Raw genomic sequence first — 19,532 nt, 5'->3', positions numbered from 1 at the left:
TATTTTGGACCAGAGGGAGTAGTTGTCAAGCGGGTTCAAATAAAATATTTATACAAAATTTATGCAACTTTAATTGAAATTTATACATATACATACCATTATTATGTGTGTCCGCCACTGGGTGAGAGATATCAAATAGCTCATAAAATTAGTCGAAATGCACGTAAACTGACTCGGACATCGTGATAATTAAAACAAGTTCTTACACATGTATTGATAAACCGTGTTTTTTCTCTAGAGGTGTTGTGTGGTGCCCGCTGAGGTCGGGGTAATGGGGTGGGTGGGTGGGTGGGGGAGGGGGGGTTCTCATTTTATATATAAGTAGGTGGCCTTTGGTGCTGGTCTAATTAGTTTTCTATAGTTAGCCCTCTCTTTGCATCCTCTCTCAAATTCTTGCCTAAGTCTCTCTCTTTCTTTGATCTAATAATAACAAAAGCTCTTTGTTCCTCTCCCCAATCTATATATATAGCTCAAAATCAAGAAAATAATATTTTCTTGAACTTGGTTATAATTATTTTTCTTGAAATAATAATGGGGAGACAACCATGTTGTGATAAAGTTGGATTGAAGAAAGGTCCATGGACAGCTGAAGAAGACAAGAAACTCATTAACTTCATTCTCAACAATGGCCAATGTTGTTGGAGAGCTGTTCCTAAACTTGCAGGTCTCTCTCATTTTTCTATTATGGGGCTATGTTCTTTAGTGGGCTATTTGTGTAATAAGAAAAAAGTGGTCATTTGCACAAATGGCCTTTTTTTAATGACTATTCTTTAAATTTCGTGAAGGGGAGCCTTAGAGTAACTGTAAAGTTGTTTCCATGTGACATCTAGATTACGAGTTCGGCTATAAAAGCAGTCACTAATGTTTGCAATAGAATATGTTGTCTATATCATCCGTAGGGGCTGCGATCCTTCTCCAGTCCTTACATGAATACGAGATGTTTTGTGCATCGGGCTGCTTTTTTTGTCCTAAAAAAAGAATCATTCAATTACTTTTAAATGCGAAATATATCCTCTAGACAGGCAGGGATAGAATTTTAAAAATAGCCTCAGAAAAGGTCATACAGTGCAAATAATCCATGAAAATGTTTGGTGTCAATGATTGTTCCATTCCCATTGGTCCAATCTTGTTTCTCTTTAATGATTTGAAATCACAGACTAATTTAATTAATTACTTCAGAAAAGGTTCTTTACCAGATAGTATAGTAATTAATACTTAATAGTACAATTTTTTTTTTTTTTTTGTGGGTGCTGAGTTTTTTATTATGGTGCAGGGCTTTTGAGGTGTGGAAAGAGTTGTAGACTAAGATGGACAAATTATCTGAGACCAGATTTAAAAAGAGGACTTTTATCAGAATATGAAGAAAAAATGGTTATTGATCTTCATGCTCAACTTGGCAACAGGTAAATTATTTAATTATCTTTGAAAAAACATACAAATTATTTTTCATACTTTTCACTTTTGGCATTTGAATATTTATAAAAACATAGAGTTTTAAAATAACTTTCATGTGGAGTTCATTAAAAGCAAACTTCAAGAAAAAAAGTAGTGATAGACAACAACTTTAACTCAATTTCAGACACCCATTCTTCACTGTGTAGCTTTCAGTGTCATTGTTATTATCAATTCTTTCTTTTTTTTCTTACCTATTTAAGACTCTTTTTACCCAAGTGGGAAAATGGACCCCTCAAATATTGCACTTCACAAGATACCAATATGTCAAACATTAAGGAAAAGAAAAAAAAATCAAAAAAAAAAAAACTACTACTATCACATATCAAAATTTAATCTGATTGTGTAATATTTTCTCACTGAAGGAGTTTGAAGCAACAGTAAAGTTGTCTCTGTGTGACTTATAGGTCACGGGTTCGAAATGCGAAAGCAGCCACTAATGCTTGCATTAGGATATACTGTTTATATCACACCCTACCCCTTGAGATGCGACCCTTGCCCAGATCTGCGTGAACGCGAGATACCTTGTGCATCGGGCTGCCCTTTATTTTTATTTTTTTACTATTAGTGTATACAAGTAACTCATTTCTTTACCTTCAAAATTATTTGCAGGTGGTCCAAGATTGCCTCTCATTTACCAGGTCGAACTGATAATGAAATAAAGAATCATTGGAATACACATATCAAGAAGAAATTGAAGAAAATGGGGATTGATCCAGTTACTCACAAGCCACTCTCCACTATTACTAATGACCAAATTACAAACATAGAACAGCCAGAAAATCTTCCAATTCAACAAGAAATAATCTCACCTTCCTCAGTAAATGATGTATCAATTGAACAGTCTGCTATTACAGAGATCAAACTAGACGACGACGACAACAACAATAACAAGAACACGGGGACAAGTTGCATAAATAATAACAATAACTTTGACTCAACTATACTGGAAGTCAACAATAATGGCTTTTGTACTGATGAAGTTCCATTGATTGAACCCCATGAGATTTTAGTCCCATCTAAATCAACCCCATCAACATCATCATCTTCTTCTTCATCTTCATCATCCAACATAATTGAAGATTTAAAGTTTTTGCCAAGTTTTGATGACTGGCCAATGGAAAATAACATGGGATTTGGATGGGAAAATGATTTCAGCAGCACATTGGATTTCTTGCTTAATGATGATAATGACATGAATAATGTCACATATGATCATGAATCTTGGAAGTTTGAGCAACTCTTGTGATATAAGTTTCGTCGCGCCGAGTTTAATTAAAAGCTTTTGTTTTTTTTTATATAAGTTCGTGTCGCTTCTTTTTTTTGTTCTAACTTTTGTTGTTAATAGTAGTTTAGATGTTACATTCATTTAAGTGGAATAAAAAGTCAAAAAGTATGGGGACAAAACATAGAAGCCCCATATCAAATATTTGTTTAATTTTACTTTTTCTGTTAAAAAACTGTTTGTTCTAATGCACATATCAGATTAAATTTTCCTGTAAGTGAATGCATTTGCAAAGTTATAATATTGTGGCCATGCAAGAGATAGTGCCTTGTATTATCTATTGATTTCTTTTTTTTTTTTGGTTTAACCGTCTAATATCTGAAACCTATATATCTGACTAATTTGAATTTGCGTCGTGTAGAGCTCATAAAAGAGCGAAGCAACTCTATCAAAAACTTCTCTATTAATTTTTAGTTCTAACCCGAGATCTCTAGTTATGTTTTGGAGGGATGTATGATGTTATTTCCTACAATCACTTCGCTGACTATCTATAGCACTGATAATAGTTCAACTTGTACATTTTTTTATTTCAATTTTAGCTCAACTTCTACGTTTTTTGTTTTCAATTTTAGCTTTGTCAGTAATCCATCACAAGATATCAACAACGACGTCCTAGATGATAGTACTAGATTTTTGACATTTTCATTCATGGAACATAAACAAATAGAGAAGAAAGTAAGTCAAGAAGTTTACACAAATAGTAGATGCTAAAATATTCTCATTATTCAAGGGGGGGAGGGGGGAAGACAATATCGCTTAACATTTTCGATAAAAAGTCGATTCAAAATCAATTTGAAATTTATGAGTTATGAATTTTATTATATATATTTAAAGTGAATTTCTTAGTAACTATACAGGGTTTAAACCAACCCTGTATAATTACATGAAGTCGTATTTTTCATGCTAGCTCCGCCCCTGATTTTACTAAGTTCAGGAAAGGTCCTTCATAAATTTTAGTAGAGGCATGCAATGAATGGTTGATAATGCTAGTATTTTCTATTATTTTAAACAAATATATATATATAAATATATATATATATATATATATATATATATATATATATATATATATATTTATTTATTTATTTATTATTGTAATGTCTATATTTTTCGTCACAACATCATCGACCATTATCCCACCCCCTTAATCGCTACACTCACACTAGTACTTTATTTTTTTTTAATTGTTATTAATACTGGTAAACTGTTATTATCATTGCCATTGTCATTGTTATATTTTATTATTTATGTTTGTAGTGATTATATAAAATAAGTGACACGTGTGTTTCCAGCGTCCATATTTACTTGTAATTAGGTATCATAACAAACATATTAGTTTAATTTATATAACATGCATAGTAAAAAAAAAAACTCCATGTCGAATATTGTATTGCAGTAATTCTCATGTTACATTAGTGTGATTTTATATCTCTGATAAAAAAAATTAAATCTCAATCAAGAGGATGGTTTTTTTTTTTGTACTAAATACATACTTATTATATATAATAGTTCAACTGTTGATGGTCAAAATTAATATTTGTCAAAGGAGTCTATTTAATTCTTTTTTATTTTATGTAATTACCTACGGTAAATTGACTAGTTTATCACCATAGGAAGATGATCTTAGATATCAATAACTCAAATATTATTTAAAACAAGTACGTCATCGTTCCCACTTGGCAATCATTAGTGATAGTATAATTATCTTAAAATACATCCATTAATTACTTTTGATTTACATCTTGTGCTATTTAATTATTCATATTCCTTCTTTTTTTCTCCCAGTGTCCGCTACCCTCTTTGAAACTTGACTAATCTGGATTCATATAAGGACTTCCTATTTTTGTGGTAAAACGTTCCCTACCAAAAGCGATTCTATTCTCGAGTCTCGAACTGGAAACCTCGGTTAAGGAAGGAGAGTTGCTTACACACCGTGAAAAATGAAGTAGATATTGGATGCCCAACATTAGAGATGTAGTTTTCTTTTTCAATTTAATATTTTTTATAAAATAAAAAATATTTACTCTGTAAAAATTCTCGTGAAAAAATACATCTATTTTACTCTTCTAACGTTTTATTTTTATTTATACCAGTGTAGCAAATAATGGTCGTATTAGCAAACTATAAATGATTATAGGGTCATGCACTGCTGGAATTAATATTTTCTCGAGAATTAATTAGATAAAGAAGTTTTTTTTAAAAAAAAAATAAAATCCACTTGTGTCTCTTTATTATTACACATTTACCATGGCACTGTCCTTGAAAAAGCTTTCACATAAAGACAATAATATTTTCTTCGATGGACTAATATTATACCTAACTGATAAAGATGTAAAGTAAATCAATTATTTTTCTTAATGTCAAATAATAGTTTAAAGTTGATACTTGGGTTAATTATACGTGAAATAAAAGTCAAATTATCATAAACTTTTTTTATCACTTCATTTATACAACTAAATCTCAAGTTGGAGGTGGAGATGACAACCTCCACCCTGCCCCAACCAAAAGATTTAAAGACAATACATAAATATATGAAGAAACCAAATCTCCTATTAGAGCATTAATCAATTAATGATGGACTGATTTGAATCAGCAAGATTCAAGCAATTAGATGACCTAATCACAAATTTCCAACTAAGTAGATGCTAGAACATTAAAGCAAGAATACAAATTCAATGATATTGTTGAAATATTGTTCCAAATATTTGATTCTTCTTTTGATTCATTTAATTTAGTCGTTATTTTCCTAAAAGTTGTTAAAACCGATTAAACTCCAATCATCTGACTATTTTGTCCATTTGAAAAATTATTGTCAGGAAAAAAAGTTATTTATCTAGAAGGGAATATTGAATTTTTATCTCCGTACTGTAGTTTACATTAATGCCTAATTGAGGATAACAAAAATAGCTGTTAACACTTTATAGTTTAATATTTTTTTTCCACTAAAAAATATAACTTCAAAAATGTATTTTATCTGAGATGCATGCATGAAAATTGACTTCTTTAATATTTTCTTTTTTACATAGTTAAAATACCTGAGTATTTTTGTCACAGAATTAGCTGAGAATTTACAATTCTTTCATAAATTTAACTCAATAAAACTTTTAATTTTGGTTTTCCAAATCCGTTTAGGTTCTTTCAAATAGTGTAAATTTGCAAATATATACCGTAATGAAAAGTTTGACAAGAAAAATACTAAATAAAAATTAAAGTGCAACAAAAACGATGAGATAAAAAACAAAAGGCAAGGACAAACATGTAAAAATTGTAAATGTTTGATGTATATCTTAGTACATAATAGCATTGATTTATGAAAATATTATTGAGTATTATTTATTTATTTTCTGGATTATTTATCATATATATATATATATATATATATATATATTTACTACTTGTGGCATTATCAAGTCACTGCTCCAAAATGGTTGAATTCTATACCAACCTGTTATTCAAAGGTAACGGTTTAACTGCTCTAATTGCTCTAACTTAATTAATATATATTCATTTTGACTAAACACTAACAAAGTAATTAAAAACAAAAATAGAAAAAAAAATGCCACTCGAGATATCTGGGATCCACATGAATAAATATAAGCGCATGCTTAGTAAGTCATTTTGCTACCAAACCAAACAATTTTAATTTCTTCGTTTTGGTAAGAGGAGAAAAAAGGCAAGAATTAAAAGAAATTCCTACTAATGAAGGTTATCAAATATATTTTTTATGTTTTAAGACTGCTTTTACATTACCAATAAAATTGACCTAGTGGGAAAAAAATTCTAGCAACCAAAACTACTTATATGATAGAGAAATGAAGCCTGTAATAAATTGTCAAATAATTATATAATAAGTCACGTACTCAACTAAGGTTTTATTAAAGTGGAAAAATCAAGAAGTGATTTAATTCAGATCTTACTGTTCAAATATCCCCCAACGTAGAGTAATATACTATATGTATATAATTCTCCTCTCGTGTACGTATTGTTAGGTGTTTGTCCAGATTTTCTTACCATAATTGGTTTTCCTATTTCATGAAGGAAAGGATAACGAATTTACCATAATTGGGTTTTCCTTTTTGTAGAAGGAAGTTATAATTCTCCTATACTTGGCTAGTCTTTTTTCTTGTAGGAAAAGGTTTGGAGTTCTATAAATTGAGGATCCTTCCTTCTCATTCAGTAGCATCCACAATGTAGCCATATGGGTTTGAGAGACGTGTTTAAGGGGAGAATTTTACGGGACAAGTGTTAGTGTGTCACTTGTGTTTGCCTCTTCGTGAGGTTGTTCTCTCGATATTTTGTACTCTCTTTTTATATAGTGGATTGCTCATCTCCGCACTGGATGTAGGTCAGTTGACCGAACCACGTTATATGTTTGTGTCTCTTTTGATATATTTCTCTTGTGTTGTTTGATTTATCGTCGTTCAAGGTTTGCTTTGCAAGCTTCCGCATGAAAACTGATTATTTCGGTCCTAACACGTGTACCTATATAATAAATAGTTTTTTGATTGTGTTTGATTTGACATAAAAATCAAAATTTACCCTAACGGCCTTATATGACACCCTAACAAAGGGCGGGCTGATGAGGACGGGTCAAATAGAGACAACCATATATATAGACAATCCCACCACAATCATCTCGATATCAATAACTGGTAAAGTTGTTGCCATGTGACGAGGAGGTCACGGGTTCAAGCCGTGGAAACAACCTCTTGCAGAAATACGGGATAAGGTTGTGTACAATAGAACCTTGTAGTCCAACCCTTCCCAAACCCCGCGCATAGCGGGAGCTTAGTGCACCGGCTGCCCTTTATATTCGAATGCGCGCAAAATTCCGGTGTGGTATAATCCAATTTGGTTTTAAGTTCTTGAGCTATGTTTTGTAATTTTTTATTTGCTATAAAAAAATAATTGCTTAGGTGAAAATTAGCTATATTTACGTTGAATTATAAAAGATTGGAATTATCTAACATTATCCACTTTGACTATCTCAACTCTAAGCCTAAGAAAAGTTCATTACCTAACCGTTCACAGTACGATGACTCCTCATGGGTACTTCAGTTGGACTGTGTCTGAATACTAGATTTTTTTAGGTTAAATTTTCCAGACTTATTATCCACGATATTGACCTTTGGTAAATTAATAATAGAGAAAATCATCACTCGTAAGGCTAAGTATACTACTCACTTTATTGCATTTGTGACCTTTTATATGTATAGAATTAATAGATAACGAATTTTTTTGCCACTCATCCTTTTTCTTATTTTCTATCGGGTGAAAGAAAACTAGATTCAAAATTGTATATGTCAACATTAACTTCACTTTTTCATGCATTGATAAAGTTTGCATATGATAGAAGGATTACTACTAAAAACTTACGTTTTAGTGATCAACAAATTTTGTAGCTAAACAGAAAAATTCGTTGCTAATTTCATTTAGGGATGAATAAACGACATATTAACAGAAAATTCTGCTAGCTACGAGTAATTTAGTGACAGATTAGCGAAGCTCGTAGCTGATTCCAGGTGTATTAATTATTATGCATAACAAATCTATCTATTGTTTTCACCTCACGCTATATTTATAACTGGAACTGAAATATATATTTTGAAAAAAAAAGTTATTTACAAAATCAACTCTGAGATTATTACAAAAAATAATTAGTAGACAAAATATAACAACTACTACAGTAACAACAACAACAATCTAATAAATCTCATAAGTGGGGTTGGAGGATACTGTGTACGCAAATTTTACCCTTACCTTGGGAAGGTAGAGATGTGGTTTCCGATAGATTCTCTGTGATATCCTAGGCAAATCCCACATCGACAAAACACGGGATAGATGTTGGATGTATAAGTAAACAATCCTTAGACCCTAGTGACGTGTTTTAAAGCCGTGCAGACCTAAGCCCAAAGCGAACAATATCACTAGTGGGATGGGTTGTTACATATGATATCAGAGCCACTCCACGTGCAACCTTGAACGGTGTTGGGCAAATCTCAGTAATGACGCTGAGTCCCTAGGGGGGTATATGTGACACCTTCGGCAAATCCCACATCGACAAAATACGAGAGAGATGTTGGATATATAAGTAAACAATCCTTATTAGACCTCAGTGACGCGTTTTAAAGCTGTGCGAATCTAGACCCAAAACGGACAGTATCACTAGTGGATTGGACTATTACATACTCGAATTAAAGAAAGATGAAAAAAGAAATAGTGGTAACGTAGTAACACCAGCAATCCAATAAGAACATTGAAGCGAAAGGAATATTGAATTTGAATTTGAGAAGCATTATATTTTGGTCAAATAGCCAAAAATAGAAAAGCATAAAAGAAAGGATAATGGAGTTGAATCAAAATGGATGTAAACAAGACATGCAACTAAAGCCAAGATATGACTACAAATACGCGGAGACGACAATCTTTTTGTTTTGTTTTTGTCAATAAAAACATTAATGCCACACACAAAAACAAATAATTCTTAAAGCGTTACACTTGGTCTTCAGATCGTATATTCAAATATTGGAGCTATTGATGAAGTATAATATTAAGTTTCAAACGCGTCTTTCAAAATCAAACTCGCGAAATCATGCAAAATAACCAAAAATATATGAGGAAATGTATTATATATATATATATATATATATATATATATATATATATTGAATTTAGCTGACTTTATCTACAAGTCAATAGCTAGATTTGTTTTGTGTCACTTGTTCCTTGATTCAAAAAATTTAGTACAAGGGTCGAGCACCAGTTACGAAAGAGGTATTATCACTTTTAGCCTGAGCCAAAAACTATTTACATTTGGTAGTCGAAAAAGTGTACAAAATTTTGTATAATTTTTGTATATAACATACAGAATCCATATATTTACAAAAAATATACAAATTTTATACATTTTTTGGTTATTATTTTTACAACGGCTATATATAGCATTATTTTTCCATTACTAAATAACATAGGCGGATTTGTCGGGATTTATAGTCGATAGATTCAATATTTAGGTTCTTATTAGCGAACCTAATTACACTTTAAAATTTCAGGTTTAAAGTTAATTTTTTTTTTTTAGTTTTCACATATAAATTTATGTATGTTATGTCTAAAGAATATTGAGTTAAATTGAACTCGTTGATTGTATGCTTTATTCGCTATTGCAAAGTAAGGATAAACTCTAAGGTGAACTTGAGGACAATTCTCTAACATGTTTAAACCTTTTCTTTACAATTTAAGGTTCATGTTTAGGTTTTACACAAATTGGATCAATCAACAATATACAGGAAAATTCAAGAAAAAATGATATAGAGGACAACAAATAAGAAAAAATGGAAAATATCTAGAAAGAAAGAAGAAAAATTGTCTTGATATAATTGATGTTCAAATGTGAATATAGAATACTTATAAAGTTGTATATAGTGGAATATTTTGCATTCACATGGTCTGCTAGTAAATATTTTGCACTAGTCAAAGTAGAACCTTGATAAAATTTTAGTAGAAAAAGGAAGTACATGAAAATATCGCTTAACTAACTATAAGTATCACTAGTATTATCGTTAATTTTGTATTTTCTTGTTCGTAGATTTTATTACTATTTATATATTGTTTATTTCATTTCAGTTTTTATTATCTTGATGTTATTATAGCTTGTTGCTACTGCTTTTTTTTTTTAGTCGAGCGTCTATCGATCGAAAACTGTCGCTCTACAGCTGCATACACACTACTTTCCTCAAACCCCACTACTTAATTCATATAGGTACATTACCATTGTGTATTTTAACGTATGATTAATTAAGATTTTAAGTTTTTTTAACTAGGGAGCTCGCAACCGCTATCCTTGGGGTCCACTCTGGGTAAATCCCGCTTCAGTGCAATCGCTCGCAAAACATACTAAAAAAGTAAATTGCACTAGACAAGCCTCGTATGACGAGCTCGATCGAGTAACTATACAGAAGGTTTCGAATCTACGACCACTCATTTGGGAAACTCCTGCTTAACTAACTCGGTCACTCTTGTGGGTAAGATTTTAAGTTAACGAGTACCCAATACAGTCAGACCTCTCTATAACAGTATCCCTAAATAACAACATTTCACTATAAAAGTCAAGCTTTTTCAGAACTTATTTGCATGTTATGTTATAATATATGTTTTTTATAACAGCACTTCGCTATAACATCCAAAATATTTCGAACAAACGAAATTGTTATAGTTACTGTATCAATTACTCATTTATAATGCAGTAACAAATACAAACTTTATTTCATACACCATATTTTATGGAAATTCGCCAAATATGTTATTTTCCTTTATAATATTCCACGTAACTTTAGCCACCAAAAGAAAAGGCAAGGAGAAAGACGAATTGATTTGAAAAAAGAATCAAACGCGTTTCCTAGTGCTAAAAAAAAGTGGAAAAAAGGTCATATACTTTTCTTGAAATAAAAAGGAGAAAAAGCAGTTAAATAAAATAAAAAAGTAGATAAATAAATAACTAAACAGTCAAATAGGGACTTGACCACCAATCATCATTCAGCATATATTTCTGTCTGTTATACTTTACCTACTCACTGGCTCTTCTTGATTTTGTGATTTCCGACCCCACTCATGAGCTGAGCGAGTTGGCTTACGGGTTCGATCAAATCTAATATTTTTAGTCCAAATAATATATTTATTTTAAAAAATTCATTAAATATATACAAATTATTAATATAGAATTTAATAACTTAAAAAACTAAAATTCTAAACTCGTAAGATTTAAATCCTAGCTCTGGCCGAGACATAATTTTATCAAAAGAATGCAAAAAATAAAACACGCTAAGAAGTCAAAGAGAATCATTATGTTATATGTGCCTAAAAATAAAATTAATCTTATGTAAATATATAGTTTCTGTGGGCCCAATTTTAATCTCTCACTTCATTGGGGCCCAGGCCCGTTTGGAGATTCGACGCGCGTGGGCTTTGGTGGCGAGTGGAGCTACCAAACTCCATTATCCGATTCTGCACTGTGGGCCCATCCTTTTAGATTTTGTCTTTGGAGACAACGTGGAAAGTTATTTGGGCCTGCCATGAATTTTTGCCACTCGAATTTTGGATCATCATGACATATTTGCAATCTTGGCCTAGGTAAAAAAATAAAAAATTAACATAAATAGCCGTTCACCCAATCGCTTAAACTAAAAATAGATGACGGATATATAATATATGTATAAGTTATATATATTTTAGTTTTCAATGTAGTCTATATGAAGAAAAAAAAAGTTATTTCAAACTATTAATCGAGGAGAAAAAAACTATATTGAACACTAATAAAAGTGAAATCGTTACGCTCTATTTGAAGTTTGTCATATTTCTAAGCAAATTGTCCATCTTGATAAACGTATAAAGGGAGTGAATTATGAAAGTGAATAATATAGTAATTATAAGGTAATTAAGTCTAAAAATATAAAGTTATTCTCAAGATTTTTTTTATGTACTACGTAAAAAAATTAAGAATTGATCAAAGCATTGATTAAACTATTGAAAAAAGTATAATAATGATAGTCAAGAAAATGATGCCTTCTCTTCCCTAATGAAAAAAAAGGAAAAATACAAGAACAATGATTCAAAATTAAGAAAATTTAATATATTATTACGTCCTTGTGACGCTAACATCCTTGAATATGATGTCATTTAGATCAATGGTTTTCCCCATCAAAGTGGCTAAACTTTCAATACTTTCATGACAAAGAGATATTGACTTGACACGTTGACAAATTTCATTATTATTTTAGGTATTGTTTTTAGTGATCTTAGCACATGACGTGTTTTTTTTTTCATATTTAGTGCTTTTTAACATATCGTACTAGATAATATATTCTACTTTATTTTACATAATTAAGCTCAATAAATTGTTACACGTAATTTTCTTTAAAATTATCTGATATTGTAAAAAAAAATTAATAAAAAGTTAACATTTGATTCATCCCTAGAACTATATTTTAGTACCAACCACACACAAAAATTATTTTGGGAAAGATGGGAAAAGGGGAAAGGTTGTTTGGTAGATAAGGTTGTCATGATTAAAAAAAATATTTGAGCTTAATTAGATGGATCATTAATCCAAATGCTTTTGTTGGTAAGAATTAATAAACTACTTATAACATTACCAAAGTTTTTAATAATTTTTTCATTAGGATGGCAAAGATCACAATATAAACCAAAAATGACAATGTCGAATATATATTTTATTAAAAGAAGAAATAAATAAATTCCATTATAATTAACGCTAGGAATATTAGCAATTAACTACAAGAAACAAGGTGGTTTGGATAAAGTTGAAAATCTTTGTTTTTTAACGAAAATTAAAGAAAATGAATGTAGAAAATGTAATTGGAGATAGAGTTTATAATTATGTCATACTGAGCAAAGAATTATCTTTCTCTGAAAACTTTTACACTAAATTAAAGATTCATGCATGTTATATCAATTGCAACATTACTTATTTTACCAATATTTTATTCTAGGATATAAAAAGGCTAGAAATAAAATAATTTACATATGCTAAAAGGAGCTAAATTATCCCTTGGCTATCATTGCCCTTACCAACGCTATAAAATCTTATGTCCAAAAAGAAAGTATATTTTTAATATTTACAAAAAAAAAAAAAAAAGAATAGTGGAAGAGTGACATGGCTATTGAGATAACCAAAAGATATCATTATTTACGTGAAAAAATATGCAAAAGTCAGTTGGGAATGTTTGGCAAATATACTATTCTCCCTATTTTGGAATGATGATGATCAAGGATTCAAAAAGAAGTTGGAATTAAGATAATATAGTCTAATCATAGGCGAATGTAATGTATCGGTATCAGGTTCAACTGACCACAGTACTTTTGATGTGAAATATAAATTTATGTGTGAAGATTTATAGATATCGTTATATATAGCAATATAAAGTCACAACTTTAAAAATATAACGAATTCAAAGTTAAAAACCTTAAAGACTGAACCCATAAAATATCAATTCTAGATCTATCTCCGAGTCTAAAATATATGTCTGAGTTATATAAATAGTTCTTTTTCCATACACGAACATATACAATTCGACATATCCGAAATACTAAATTTTACTAACATGCAAATTTATTGTTGGATCTATCAGAGATGGACCGATATTGTAAAAAGAGGGGTCACCAGCAACCGAAAAGTTTAACAAATTTTTTATGTATATATTGTATGTCTTTAGAAAATATTGATATATTAGTAATAATACCTTATATACAAAGCAGATTGAATGAAAACGTATATGCTGGACCTTCAAATCCTAGGCCCATCTGTGAATCTATCATTATGCATTGTGCAAAAAATGGTATGGTATTCAAGATCAACATACTTGGTGCAAATTTTGTATATTGAATTCTTAAATTAATTCAAAAGAATGTTTGTAAAATTACAAGACAAAGTATTCAACGTTTATGTAAAGTTCCGGCAAGAATCGCACCCTAAAAGAGCATAATGTAACCTGACATAAATATCAGTAGTTGGTTTTACGGTTCGAACCTATAATCTATATATTACACAAATCCTCAATTAAAATAATTTTCTATTAATCCAAAAGAATTTTATTAGGGCAAAGGGCTCGACCGTTATGGGGCGGTTGCCAAATTTTATAGGACTGCCGCCCCACGCTTATTGGTTCATTTCAGTGGAATTTGGGCCCCAATATTTTTCCCTTTTTCCCTTTAACGTGTTTTTTTTTATTTTTATAAAAAGCTAAATAGATAGCCTGGAATATATGGCTGAAAATTGAAAGTAAGTAATAATTGATTATCAACCTCAAGAACTCTTAAATCTATACACTTGAGTATCTCCATGCAAGAATAAAATATGTCTCACCGTTTTACTCCTACCTTACGAAGGCGGATAAATTATTTCCGATAGACAATCGACTCAACCCTAAAAGAATAACAACGTTAGAAATTAATTTAAAAACATAATTGCTAAATATCAATTCTTTAATTCTTTTCTCAAGATGTAAGCAAGTACTGAGAGTATTACGTATGTTCGGACGAACTCATTAACTTTTACTTTAATTATATATTTATACTAAAAAATATTATTAAACATATAAGATATTTAATTACGAACTAATGAATAAAGCAAGCTATGAATTCGATAACGGATTTAGTATACATAAACTTCAAATTCTGACTCTACATCTGACGAAATGTCAATACATTGGTAGTATAAAAATTTTAACGCTATCAGATCACCTAAAAGATAACTTTGTACAACTAAGTAATCATTCAAATTAGTAATTGAAAAATAAGAAATAGATAACACAATCATCTATATTACGACGTGTTAATATAGTATTTAAAGTACAAGAAAAATAATAATATTTTAGTTATCCTTTCAAATGGACCAATCATCCCACAACATGTCAACATCCTAAAATAGCACTATCACCTTGATTTACTAAGAATTAAAAGGGTTTGTTGAATCTAATTATGAGTTCTTTCTTTGAATATTGACCTAAGCAAATACGTAACAAAATACTGGGCTTGAGCAGTTAATTCTATATGAATTATTGTTTGGAAAAATGACATTGTATAACCGCCGTAAAAATAACAGTCGAAGAAATGTATATACTTTTTATATTTTTTGTATATATATATATATATATATACACATTTTGTATGTTTATACAAAAATTATACAGATTTTATATACTTTTTCAACTACCCAATATAAATAATTTTTGGCACATGCTAAAAGTGATAAAACCCCATATTGTTTTTGTAGGTTTTGTCTTTCAGTTGGTACAGTCAAAATATAATGATGGTGAAAATATATTTACTTTAAAGAAGAGTTATTAATTGAAGAAAAAAAAATGTAAAGAAAAAGATGATGTAAGGCTAACATATACTCCTAGGCGTGACTAAATAGTTTAACCTTTTCTTTGCTTTGTTTGACACTTGGCGCAATTGTAGGAGTTATTATTGTATGATCCATTTCAAAAACTCCACTATAAAAATAACAGGGTTATAAAAATTCTTCAAATTTGGCTACACAACAAGTGTCAAACACGGAGCAATAATATTTACAAAAGCAACTACAAATCAATTGAAAAAAGAAGAGAAATCACAAAAACGGAACGGTTGTTCATGGCTCGAAATCGAATGCTACAAACCTCCATCAATTATGTGTGTATATATAGTGAGATTGTGCACCGGGCTGCTGATTTCATAGTCTTATATAATGCAGTATGCATAAATAAGAGTTGTCGTCGTGTAATCAGTTCGGCAAGATAAGATAAAACTATGTAACATAAATATATTGTGGACTGACTGTGATCCGGCCCTTTCCTAAATCGCCCGCTTAGCGAAAATTTTGTGCATCGAGCTGCTGTTTTCATAGTCTTACATTAAAAAGTTTTTTTTAAATTCTTTTTTTTTCTTTCTCTTTTTAGGCACTAAACACACTCTTTAGGTCCACTTTCTGATCGATCAGTTCAAAGACTAATCTTTATACGGTTTCAAGATTTGTCTCTTAAACACTTTTGATTTTTTTAGAAAACATTTTTAAGGGACCCCAAAAAGAGTGGAAAATATATTGGTTACCATTCGAGTGTATTTGTAAGAATACCAATTTGCCAACACATCACCATAAATAAGAGGAAACAAACTATTAGAACCCCACCAATTTATAATTAAAAAAAATTAAAAAAAAAACTATAGTGTTGCCAAGATCTAAAATTATATTTTCTTTATATATCTTCTTTCTAATATTATTTCTTGCAGTAGCATTATAATGATGATATGAGGTGTTGTTGTTTTCTTCTTAATGATGGATGTGGGGGGTGGTGGGGTATAGTAAGGGAGTAGTAGGATTTTGAGTTTAACTTCTATGCGTCGAGCAGAGTACAATTTTTTATACCGCAAATAAAGATTACATATAATGACGATTAACTAATAGTTTATATTAATTTTAATTTGGTAACATAAAAGTCTAGTAAATAACCTATTATAAAATTCAAAATATATTAATAATATAAAATTTCTTTACAATTTACATTATCAGTATATATAAGTTAAATTCATATTCTTTTTAATATTTTATGTGAAGTCTTATCCTATGATACCACACTACATGTTTCTACATTGTTCTTCTTCATTTGGTGCCAAAAGTGTACTAACCATTTTAATATTTGGGGATTTTTATAAGTGAAATGGTGATTGGACTTTGTGACACTTTGTTATTGAAGGGTACAACTCATTCATGATCTTTCCTTTTGTGTTATATAAATGGATAATTGATTGGAAATAAGACACATGCCCCTTCCCACTTTCATTATTATTATTAGTCTTTTTTATCATCAATTTTGATTGGATAAATGGTTTACTTGTCTCAATCAATTTTTAACACATTTGCTTTTGGGTTTTTGTTGCATTTTTTTGTTAAAGTTTGGTAGGATTACAACCTTGGATTTGTTATGATGTAGACTTAAGTGGGCATCTCCCATTGCATTACCTTACGCACATATTCAATTTTTTAATTGGCCATATAAAGAAGAATGCAGCTATTCATTTATATAATGAAGATATATATATATATATATATTATATACAAAAATTATACAAATTTTATATACTTTTTCGACTACAGAATATAAATAGTTTCTATCGCGGGCTAATAGTGTTAATACCCCCACCTTCTTTCACATATTTAATTTTTTTAATTGGCCATATAAAGAAGAATGCATCTATTCATTTATATAACTAGCCTTAGGGTACGCGCTTTGCGCGTGTACCCTAACTCAATGAATAATTTTTTAAAAACAATTACATAAATGTTTTAAAAAAATATATTTTAGTTATAAATAAAGGTTAAGTTCTAGAAATTGCAAAATATTCATCCTATATTGCAAACTCAATAAAAAAAGAAACTATGTCTCATAGAGTCATCAATCATCATCCAATTATATTCAGTACTTAAATTTTGTTCCAGTTTTATAATTATATCAGCTTAATTTCACAAGTTATTATACTTCCTTGTTATTTTCAGGAAGAACACATCACTCTTGAAGATGTAAGAGCTTTTCTGAAAATATTTTTATCAAATTTTTCCAAGAAGACAAAAATAGAATTAGCTATACTTATATTATGATTTTAATTTTTTTTTGAAATAACACAAACGGAAGAACAAAATCTTATGTCTTTTTAATTTATTTTTCGTAAAAGGTCACAATATTACCCTTGCAGTGAGGTTTTAGTTACTAAAATAAAAAAGAATAATGATTAATGATGACTCAATTTGAATAAATTTTATTTTCTATTATTTCATTATCATTTGTTCAAATTTGCATATTAACCAAGTTAACTCTTAATACTATACTACAACTGATTTTGCTCTATTTTTCTAATTTCTTTCATCACCAGTAATTTTTTCGAGGAAACAAATTTATGGTCCCTAAGATTTGAGTCAGCGTAAAAAATAATTTTAGGTTTATAATTTGGAAAGAATAGATTGGATTGTTTTGCTAATTAAATAACTTTAATACTTAAATATTTATTCTTAATACTAAGAAATAATTTATTTTTGTTGATTCAAATTCTTAATATTAGCTTATTGAATTTTAAATATTTTCATGTAATTAAATGTTTTTAATAAGATTATTTTATTTTAAAATGATCAAAGAATCGCATTTTTGCACTTTGTATTTATTGAAGCATTAGTTATTTGACTTTTGCCAATCATTTTTTTCTATCTCTTTCTTTTTTTGTATTAATGAAGATATTTCTTATTTATTTATTCTAATTGTTAAGCATATTTTTAAATACATCTATATTTAAATATAATTACAATTATATATATATATATATATATATATATATATTATAATTATACCAAGGAAAAGAATACGGAAAAAAAGTTTGGTAAACTTTTATTAATTATTTTGCTCATGTTATCGGCATGGGTAACGTTGCACTCTGAATAATATAATTATTGAAGATGAAAGGAAACTTTGATTAATATAATCAAACATTGTCATTATTTGATTAATATAATTATTTCTCCAATTTCTTATTTATGGAATCGTTTGGTTCAATCCTATATTTTAGTAGAAGTAAATTGAAGATGAAAGGAAACTTTATTAAACGTAATATGTTGATGAGTTTTAAATTCCTAGATATTAGGATTTTAACTTAATTCAAATAAGGAAAAGTTTAATAGCTAAAATTTTGATTTATTTCAAAATTTTAAATATTAAGTGAATAATTAAATGACAATTTTGTCTAATGTGAAATTTATTTTTAAAGGATAAAAAAGGCGAACGACATTTCGCTAAGGGCCTTTGTGCTTTTAATATAGATATAAATATAGATAGATGAAGAATTTTCTTTTTCTTTTTGTATAAATTGAGAAGAGGCTAAAAGAACAAGTAGGGTAACTTAAGAGTAAGAACTGTCGGGGTGAAGCTAGTGTAATGTCTTAGTAACTTGTTCAAATTTTATGTCTATGTTAAAAAATTTATTAAATATACGTAAAGAATTATTAATTTATAACACAATATCTTAAAAGAATTGAAATTTCGAACTCGTGAAAATTAAATTTTGGCTCCGCCTTTTAGTGACGAATCTAGAAATGCTTAGCGGATTGGCCTATATATGCGTCAAAAGCAAGTGTAAATAGAGTTAAATATACAATTTAAAACTCACAACGTCTAAATTCTGAATCCGACGGCGTACCGCGAGAACTATCAGTATCAGTGGAGGAGTAAATGTAAGAAATTGACACTTTTTCCATTAT

The 19,532-nt window shown here is 29.4% G+C and overlaps 1 protein-coding gene across 1 annotated transcript; it reads left to right on the top strand.

Annotated features, from left to right (window-relative positions):
- Positions 1–355: 355 nt before the first annotated feature.
- Positions 356–2,750, top strand: LOC107803481 (transcription factor MYB20). The gene is made up of 3 exons (XM_016627224.2): positions 356–664; positions 1,274–1,403; positions 2,065–2,750. Exons 1-3 carry the CDS (start codon positions 532–534, stop codon positions 2,699–2,701), a joined length of 900 nt encoding a protein of 299 aa, XP_016482710.2. The 5' UTR covers positions 356–531; the 3' UTR covers positions 2,702–2,750.
- Positions 2,751–19,532: the final 16,782 nt, after the last annotated feature.

Source organism: Nicotiana tabacum, chromosome 13 (assembly GCF_000715075.1).
Source record: "Nicotiana tabacum cultivar K326 chromosome 13, ASM71507v2, whole genome shotgun sequence".
Classification (NCBI taxonomy): domain Eukaryota; kingdom Viridiplantae; phylum Streptophyta; class Magnoliopsida; order Solanales; family Solanaceae; genus Nicotiana; species Nicotiana tabacum.
This window is presented reverse-complemented; position numbering and strand designations above follow the sequence as displayed.

Excerpts from the sequence above, each read along its gene's own strand:
- LOC107803481 (XM_016627224.2), top strand. The coding sequence starts at position 532 with ATGGGGAGACAACCATGTTGTGATAAAGTTGGATTGAAGAAAGGTCCA. Across the intron at positions 665-1,273 it reads AGCTGTTCCTAAACTTGCAG|GGCTTTTGAGGTGTGGAAAG; the intron begins GTCTCTCTCATT and ends ATTATGGTGCAG. Across the intron at positions 1,404-2,064 it reads CATGCTCAACTTGGCAACAG|GTGGTCCAAGATTGCCTCTC; the intron begins GTAAATTATTTA and ends AATTATTTGCAG.